The 10,566-nt window shown below is 33.9% G+C and overlaps 2 protein-coding genes across 2 annotated transcripts; both read left to right on the top strand.

The window, feature by feature from the left end:
- Positions 1–628: 628 nt before the first annotated feature.
- HELRODRAFT_160583 (hypothetical protein) lies at positions 629–2,565 on the top strand (the record flags this gene model as incomplete). Its single annotated transcript, XM_009017532.1, has 2 exons — positions 629–734; positions 2,198–2,565. 2 exons carry the CDS (start codon positions 629–631, stop codon positions 2,563–2,565), a joined length of 474 nt encoding a protein of 157 aa, XP_009015780.1.
- A 2,331-nt stretch (positions 2,566–4,896) lies between these two features.
- HELRODRAFT_160582 (hypothetical protein) lies at positions 4,897–10,223 on the top strand (the record flags this gene model as incomplete). Its single annotated transcript, XM_009017531.1, has 6 exons — positions 4,897–4,940; positions 6,226–6,230; positions 6,827–6,916; positions 8,683–9,105; positions 9,374–9,933; positions 10,149–10,223. 6 exons carry the CDS (start codon positions 4,897–4,899, stop codon positions 10,221–10,223), a joined length of 1,197 nt encoding a protein of 398 aa, XP_009015779.1.
- Between the last annotated feature and the right edge of the window lie 343 nt (positions 10,224–10,566).

Below are 10,566 nucleotides of genomic sequence, written 5' to 3'. Positions count from 1 at the left end.
TTAGTGTATGATTGTTTTACGTTTTTTGTGTGAAGTAGCCTTTTATTGAAATTATCCAAGAATTTTGATTTTATTTTCTCCATTTAACGTTTAGTTTCAATTTGTTAGATTAAATTATGATACTAAATATATTTGATATATCTATTAAATAATTTGTTTTATTGATTATAATTTATATTAAAATTATTAGATATTCTATATATGGGAATATGAAACTTTCAAAATAAGTTGAGGATTTTGAGTTTCATGACTTGAAAAATTTCTTTGAAATTCAAAAGTTGAGTGTATTAAACAATCATTGTCCATAAAAATTAAAAACAGATGACCGTCTCAAAAATAATTCTTCAGGAAGTTGTCTGCCAAAAAGTTAGACCTAACTAAAATTTTTAAGAACATATTTATTTCTATAGAACTAATATTTTCTTATTTGAACTAAAAAATAACCAAAATAAAGAGCAGTTATTCTAAATCGCATATTAGTATCACGTGACAAAGTGAAATGATTTAATGCACCCAGCTGACATTCGCGGGCAAGTCTGTGTTTAATTTCCAGGCAATCCCTGTCCATCGCCAAAATGCAAATTTATGCATTCAAGAACACCATGGCGGATAACAAATAATCCAACAAATGCACAAAATAACAACAACTCAACTAACAAACCCACCAAACTACGCGATGCCACGCCACACCACACCACACCACACTACGCCACACTACAACAGCCACAAAGCAGGTAACGTAACTACATACTGCTGTTTTTAACGTTGGAGTTGTGGCAGAAATTGTTTTGCTTGTAAATGGCAATAAATTGCCATCGCACTAATTAAGGAAAGCACAACAACAACAACAGCAACAACAACAAAAACAACAACAATAACAACAATCACAACGACAACAGCGACAACAATAACAACAACAACAATACCAACAACAACAATAACAACAACTATCTTTCTGATAGCATTGTTCTTAATTACAAAATATTACCAGGGACACAATAATAGTAGATGGAAAAAACACTACCAAATAAACTGCTTATACAAAAAAACAAAAATAAAATAACGCTAATAACGGGAATATAAACAATAACATGAATAACGATAAAAATACCAAGAATAATAATAAAAATTACGATGACAATAATAACACAATTATAATTACATTTATCAATAATAATGGGAACAGATTTTTTACTTTTCATCAAATGCGTAAAATCAATAATTAATTAATTAATAGAGAAATAGTCATGATTAAAATAAAATCATAATCATCATAGTTAGTCATCATTGCTCTTTATTTAAAATAAACTAAGTAAATGATAATTATAATAATAGTAATAATAATTATAGTAACAACAACAATGATAGCCATACAAGACTCTAGCAATGGTACGAATAGCATTAGCATGGAAATATAACTGTTTCACTTTCTATCGTAATGTCAACGTTAACGTAATGTTTATTGTAGTTTCTGCCATCACCATTAAAATTTATCATCATCGTCGTCCTCCTCATCATCATCATTGTAATCATCACTGACGTCATCATCGTCTTCGTCATCATTGTGATCATGACTGACGTCATCATCGTCGTCATCATCATCATCATCATTGACCACATCATCGTTTCTCGTTTTGATGGCACTTTTCCATTAAGACATTAACGCAATTGCAATGTCATTGTCATCATCATTGTCCTTATCATCATCAGATCAATGTCTTCAAGGTTGTCAACGTATGCATGTATTGTATATTGTATAGTATGTTCATCGCCAGCTTAGACATCGTCAGATTACTGATATCAATAAATTGATTAACCCCCCAATGAAAATGTAAAAATATTTGGAGTCATCTTGTTTTTTATTCTCTATAACCTGACTAAACAGTTCAGTGTTACATTTTTTTTCACATCATCGTCATCAGTTTTGTGGTTACTCATGATGAATCATCATTTTCAGCTTTTTTAGTCTTCATCACGTCTTCGTTTCAATCCTCATCATTGTCGACCTCATCTTCATCGTCGCCGTCCTTGTTTTCAGCCTCATTCACGTCATCAAAGACCTCATAAACCCTTCCACTAACACCACTACATAAATCGTCATCTTCCTCTCCATCATCACCACCACAAACAACATAACCACCCCAAACGTCATCCCCACCACAAACGTCATCACCATCACCACCACCACCACTAGCAGGTGAGAACGCAGACGACCAGTTCTACTTGAAATTGGAACTTTCCACCGACTCAGCTGTGGTCGGCGATAACTTGGAAGCAATCTGCCACGTCAACAAAACGTCATCATCATCATCATCACCTTTATCATCATCATCATCATCACTGTGGTACTCATCGTCAACTTATTTGTCGTCATCAACGTCCATATCGTTGGTGCCCCAAAGACAGACGCAACAAAAGAATTATCAAGTCATCTGGTTCAAGATATTTCCTGAGAGTAATGCTGATGAGATTGAGATTGCTACTAACGCCTACATCAACGATGAGTTCAACCATACCGGAAGGTTATTACGTCACGGTGAAGATGATGAAGACGATGATGGCTAAGATGGTGATGATGTGATAGAAATGATGAATGTGATGGTGGAAATGATGATAATAATATAATAATGATAAAGATGGTGATGAAGAAGACGATGATGGAAATGATGATGATGATGATGGTATTGTAATGTTTCGGTGGTTATGTTATTTACGGTGACGACGTTAATAATTTGCAAACACTTTGCATGAAAAACTTAGCAATTATGAGGACTTATGCAATATAAAAGTCATTTGTTAATGATGATGACGATGATAATAACGGTGTTTGTAAAGATTACGATGGTGATGATTATTGTTAATGATGATGTGAGTGAGTAGGATAATTTTAAAGTCTGTCTACATCAACAATTAAATAATCGCATAGATGTTTATAACGCTATCTATGATGTCTTGAAGATGATGATGTTTAGATGACGATGACGATGAAACGATTATATTGAAAATGTCAAATGACTGATTAAGAAGTAATGATGGATGATGTTTACATCAGCGACGAGAAGGTAATATTAATGAAGATGATAAAGAAGATGATAAAGTTGATGATGACGATGAGGATGATGATGACGATGAAGAAGAAGACGATGATTAAAAGGATGATGATGATGACGATGATGATGAAGAAGATGATGATTAAAATGATGATGATGATGACGACGATGAAGATGGTGATTTCGATGAAAAAGAAAATGATGATGATTAGAATGATGATGATGATTTGAATGATGACGATAATGATGATGATGATGATGTCTATGATGATGATGGCCTCTCCGGACGCGTATTGAATGATAACAACTGAATAAAAAATGACATTATAACCTTTTGGTTGACACCAATGAACTTCTTCCCGTCAACATTTGACCTAGGACCTATGATCTTATATACCTATATATCATTCATGAACATATTGCATTATGTATTCATCGCTCGATGATACTGTATCATACGTAGATTTTTATTTTGTATCATGCTTACATTTACAAGCAAATTGTATCCTAAGCCATACCTAGACCAATCTTCTATAAGTTTATTATCATTGTTGGTTATGTTATTACAAGATATATATCTGAAAACTTAATTCTGATTTGATAAATATTTAAACTTAAGTTGATAACAAGCACATTAAAATATATAATTGACGTTTACTCGATAATTAACATATTGCAATTTACCATTAACATTAAGCCGGTTATAATTAATTTCGGAGGAATAAATTAAACTTTACTAAAAATGTAGGTACAAAGCTGGCTATCGCCTACTGGACAAAAACAATCTGGACCAGGTCGATTTCTATCTCAAGATTTCAAGTATTTAATTAATTAATTAATTAATTTATTTATTATTTCAAATCTTTTAATTTTTGTTGAATTCTAAATAATTTTTCTTGTACAAAATTTTTAATAATTAGTAGCTCTTCAAATGGTTTACAAAATTTTGTGTTGAAAAACAAAAAACATATGCGGTGAAGATATTGAACAGGAATTAATGTTGGATTAAGTGAGGACATAGCTTTAATTTGTAGAAAGAAGCATAATTTGCTAATAATGAATTTAAAATTGAAGTTCTTTTAAAAATTGTATTTTCAAAATAGTTCCGATATTTGAAAAATAAATTCAAGTTAAATGAACATTCAAAAATCATCAGAGACATTTATTAATTAATGGGATTGCTGATGTTATTAATAAGCAATTAGCTAAAATAAATCTGAAATTGCAACAAGAGTATCGGAAATCTTTTCAAATTTAAATCATTTTCAGAGATATTTGTTTGAAATAAATAAATGTTCACAAACTTTATGTAGAGCCAGCAGTGCAGCGAGCTTGTACTGAAGCGCACGGAACCTAATGAATAAATATTGGGCAGAGAATTTTCAGATAAACATAGAGCAGAAAGTTGGACAGAGGAAATGTCATTCGAAATTTATCGCCCATCCTTTTCGTGACATTGATCTTATCTCTCAGATCATCAGTTCCCTTCACACTCACCACCGTCATCATCATTGTCCTCAGTTTAACTCCATCATCACCACCCTCATCTATTTACTTTCATTAATATCATCACCACCACACCACCATCGATCTAATTTCTTCTCTGTTTTCATCTTTAGCATCGTTATCATTATCATCATCACCATCATCACCGCAGACGCCATCAACATCTGGTTTTTTCCCACCACCACAATCCCTGCCATCTTCATTTCTCCACACATCCTGCAGAACATTGATCCGGGGAGCAAATATTTAAAAACCATCTCATACTCTCAACTTGTTGTTGCACTCGATATAACAAACATTATTTGACGACGGAAAATGTGTTTCTGATAAGGACTTGAAAATGGAACAGGCAACAGCCACGTGTCATATCGATGCAACAAACAAGTAAGCATAAGTACTGCACAAGATGATAGAAGTGAACACAGAAACGGATTAAAGTTTGCAATATGCTGCATGCTTTTGAAACTGGTACGGAAACGGTGGATGAAAAAATCTAGGAAAAATTAAACTAAATAAATCTTGTGTACTATGCGGCTTTTAAAATAGGAAATGCCAATTGATGCCAAATAAAAATTTGATGGATTGGTTAACCTTAGGCGGAATTTATCTTTTGGAAAAGTTTGCAAATCGTCCTTGAGTGAACTGGAAGCTGAATGACTTTAAACGATGATGACGATGATGACAATAATGTAATGTGAATAAAAACAACGTATAAGGTTCAGTATGTAACGACAGCACGAATGCACGTTTTGACACGGGTTGCAGATGAATGAATGTTTAACGCTGACTTGATAAAATTTCTTAGTTTGAAAATTTAATTATTATTTAAATAATGTAAAAATGTAAAATTAAAAAAATAATTAAAGAACTTCATCACAATTTTAAAGATGTAAAAACTATTTCGAATTAATGCCTGTCATCTGATGAAAGTCAGATTCGAATTTTTTTTCATCTTTGTTAAATAAATTTAAAATAGTTTTATTTAAGTTATTAGAAAAAATATTTATCGCTTACGTAATAACACGAAGAACCATTAAATTTATTCCTTAAATTAAAACATTTGAAAAATATTGAACGACCCTCTTTTCAGTTCTATGTAATCTAAGACATAGATAATCTTGCAAGAGTACAACAACAACGCTCGGTGCATGTCTGCTATCAACGAAAAAAAGTACAACTGCACTTTAAATTTATTAACATAGTTTTTTCAGTTCAGAAGAAAACCCTCAAACCTAAAAAAAACTATTTCATCTATTTTCATACTTGTAACTTAATGAACCTACACCTGGCGATTTACCAACACACACACACGCACGCACACATCCACACACATATATACGATTTATCAACACACATACACACAGACAGATTTCTCATTCAGACACAAAACACACATTCATATTTTAAATATAGATGTCACAGCATACAGAACTGTATACAACACACTACAAACACAACGCAACACACAAAACAGAACAACACACAACACAACACACAACATTACACACCCACAAACACAGCACAACACACAACGCTACACACCACAAACACAGCACAACACACAACGCTACACACCACAAACACAGCACAACACACAACACTACACACCACAAACACAGCACAACACACAACACTACACACCACAAACACAGCACAACACACAACACAGCACATGTTTGTTTCCGTTCTTATCTGAATGGAGCAGCCCAACAGGATGACAAACACGACAACAATGCCCGGTTGATTGACAGCGGCTTTATTACCGCAATATCGTTGTCAATGTCGATTTAATCATCATCATCATCATCATAATCAACATCATCATCATCTCTGTCGTCATTATCATCACATTCATCATCCTTAATACGGTCTGTTCCTTTGCAAGCGGGCTCGTTACAGCCCTCATAACCGACTGACATCCTTCCTCCATCATCGTCCACAACTTCGCTTATCTCATTCTTATTTCATACACTTGGAAACAAAATCATTCCATCGTTAATTTTTTCCTAAAATTACATGCAACAGACAATCATGAATGATTTCTTGCAATACATCCTTAGACATTCATGTCAGCATTTTGAATTGGTTTAAATTCACAATTCAAAGAAATTATCAACCAAATTTTGGGATTTACCATCGTCATCACAATTTTAATTCAAAGTAATTATCAACCAAATTTTGGGATTTACCATCGTCATCACAATTTTAATCATTACTATCATCATCTCTACAACCACCACCAACCACCACCAATCACCACCAACCACCAGATGTTCAGGTGGAGGACTCGGGTTACATAGGTTGCAAGATAGGACTGCCTGGAGTTAACTCGGAGAGTTTCCTTCCATTCAATGTCGTCGGTCAGTTTGTTGATGAATGAATGAATGAATAAATGAATGAATAAATGAATGAATGAATGAATGAATGAATAATGAGTAAATGAGTGAGGGAATGAGTGAGTGAGTGAGTGAGTGAATGAATGAATGGATGAACGAACGAGAGTGAATGAGTGAGTGAGTGAGTGAGTGAGTGAGTGAGTGAGTGAGTGAGTGAATGAATGGATGAACGAACGAATGAACGAACGAACGAATGAATGAATGAATGAAGAAATGAATGAAAAAATGAATGAAGAAATGAATGAATGAATGAATGTATTAGTTGAATAGGTGTATAACACTACCAAGAATAATTTCTGGGTACCAGGAAAAAAACAACGTGGAACAGGCGAATAAATGATTAATAAATGAATAAATGATTGGCGAAAGGATAACATAAAAAATGAATGAAGGCTTTATATAATTAGGCAGTATCAAAATGAATGGAAAAAAACATTTTGAGTGATTGACAAGATGACAAGATGAGAGAATGAGAAACAGAAAGAGAGAGAGAGAAAGAGGGAGAGAGAGAAGAAGAACGTATACTCTTAGAATATTAGATACATTGGCTAATAATGTTGCAGATAATATGAACATGAATGGAATAACTCTGTTGTTGATTGTTGCTTGTGAGTTTGTGATGCAATGGAAAGATCAGGCAAACAAATGATTTGAAAAAGGAGGAATGAATGATTGATTGAACACGCAGGTATATAGGAGAAAAAAAATACCGACGTTAAATTGATCTAATAACTATCAAATGTTATTATGCAATCAATCAATCAATCAATCAATCAATCAATCAATCAATCAATCAATCAATCAATCAATCAATCAATCAATCAATCAATCAATCAATCAATCAATCAATCAATCAATCAATCAATCGATCGATCGATCGATCCATCCATCCATCGATCGATCGATCGATCGATCCATCGATCCATCCATCGATCGATCGATCGATCCATCCATCCATCCATCGATCGATCGATCGATCCATCGATCCATCCATCGATCGATCGATCGATCCATCCATCGATCGATCGATCGATCCATCCATCAATCAACCTATCAACCAAACAACCAACCAATCAATCAACCCCCATGACTCGTCAATTAACTAGATTATTTTCAGCTTCTCAGACAGTTGCCTTGAAAATGTTGAGATACATTTTCAGTTTCATTAGTGATAAAAATGAAATGTTTTTTCGAGATATTTAAAATACGCATCTGCATTACTTTACCTCTCGTTTCTTCCACCCATCCATCTACCCATTCATCTATCTATTTATCTATCAATCAATCCATTTATCCATTCATCTTTCCATTCATCTATCCATTCATTTATCCATTTACCTATCCATACATCTATCCATACATCAAGTCATGCATGCATTTGAATTAGTAAACGTTATTTAAACAAGTAGTTAATCATCTACTGTCAAATAGGTCATTAAATGTTTGAACGTTTGTCACAATTTTTAACATTTCGAATTTAAACTAAATTAGCGCTGATGTTTTAGAGGGAACATTTTTGTTGATCTCTCCGATCATTGGTTCATAATCTGAACACAAACGCCCACACATACACACACACAGACAACGCACCTACACAAAAGCACACAAAAAACACACCTACACAAACCCACTCATTACCTACACACACACACACACACACACACACACACACACACACACACACACACACACACACACACACACACACACACACACACAAACACAGACAGCTTTACATACTCACATCCACCACACAGTTCCGGTATACAACATGTGGTGGAGTTCACCATCGTCATCTGGAGCAGACTTCAACTCGATGGTCTTTAGGCCAAATGAAGATCTTTCCTTCGTCGAACAGGAACAAGTTTTCTTCGTCTGCCACGTGAACGGCAGCTACCCTCAACCAAGGGTCAGAGTTCACATCGGTAGCGAGGACATTTCCCACTACTTCGCCAGCACCGCCAGACTTATCAGAGTGTCGGGAGTTCGTGGACTTCAGCCAGTTTATTACTCTGTCGAACTGACCAACCGGTCTCTCAGTATTGACTACCGATACAACGACAAAGAGTTGAAGTGCTCGGCCAGCATGACGCCGGTGGCTGGCGGGACTTGGGACGTCGAATCAACCAGTATTGTCGTTAAGATCACCGAGTGTTGGTGCTTCTTCTATGTTCATTTCAACCACTAACAATGACTCAACTCATTTCTTCTAAACATTTTGGTTAAAAGTTGTTATAGAAATATAATAAAAATTGCAGTTGAAAAATAATTTCGAACTCCCATTTAATGTTGAAATAATCTGAGAATGTTAAAAACTGACTATATAAAATGTTAATATTTTAATAAGATTCTGACGATATAATTGTTTGATATATTCTAAATTGAATTAATTTTCCATCTTTTATTATTTTATCTCAACAGATCGTCCAAAAATATTTTGCAACAAAAAACTTGGCATAAAAATCGGAGAGAATTTTACGTTTTCGTGCATCGTTAAATCTTCACCGAAGTTGCATAATTTAACGTTCTTCAAGCAAGCATCAGCGCATCAACATCGGAAGCAACACCATCATCATAAACAGCAGCATCTGCAGCAGCAGATACAGCCACCAAAACATCAGCAATCTCTAATTGCAGCAACGTCAACGACGAAATCGATGATGCCTTTCATGCCGCTTATATCACGACTGCCAAAAACAACGACAGCCACGACGACTAAACAGATGCCTTTAAAATTTAACAACTTCAACAACCACAACAACGACGACGACGACGACAACAAAAACAACAATCGTAATCAAGACATCAACGACAGTAATAGCAATTCAAAGTACAGTAGCACAAACAAGCGCAACAACAACAGTAAGAACTCTAACAGCAATGGCAACAATTCTGATGCTAACTACGACAACAGTGACAGCAACAACTCAACTGATCAATTTCTCGATGATTTTCCACCAAAGCTTGTCACCGAAGACATGGTTAGTAAGTTGGCTGACTGTTAATTCATATGAATAGTTTTGTTAAATTTTATGTTTTGTATTCAACTTGAAAGATAATTCCGTTGGCTGTAATATGAACTAAAATCATTTCTCATATTTTTTTACTAAAACAAAATTAATATATAATTATATCAGGATATTAGGTGAAAATATTAGTAGAAAAATAATGACGATTTAAATTATAAAATGCCAAGGTGATAATGACAGATGATTTACATGGCAGAGTATTGGACCACAACAACAACATCGTTAATGTAATGATGATGTAAAAACATTAACGATGTAACTTGATGGCAATGAATTATAGAGTGCAGATATAAGCCAGAATATAATTGAAGTTTTGTTTGTTATAGAGATAAAAATGTTGTAATTTTTTAAGTTAATATCGTTAATAAATATTTATTATACTAAAACTTACTATTGCTTGCTTGTTAGTAAAAATACTATCTACCTCGTTAATTAAGTCGAAATGTTTTTGTTGCAGCTGCTTCTAATGGTGGTACTTTAGCTAATGAAATCAATGTATCAAATGTGGTTCATTTTGATGCTATTACTCTTTTTAGTCATCAATAAAATTCAATACATTTCAGTAAAATAATTTAATAACCTTGT

Source organism: Helobdella robusta (genome assembly GCF_000326865.2).
Source record: "Helobdella robusta unplaced genomic scaffold HELROscaffold_2, whole genome shotgun sequence".
Lineage (NCBI taxonomy): Eukaryota > Metazoa > Annelida > Clitellata > Rhynchobdellida > Glossiphoniidae > Helobdella > Helobdella robusta.
The sequence above is the reverse complement of the archived record's forward strand: the minus strand, read 5'-3'. Positions and strand labels throughout refer to the sequence as shown.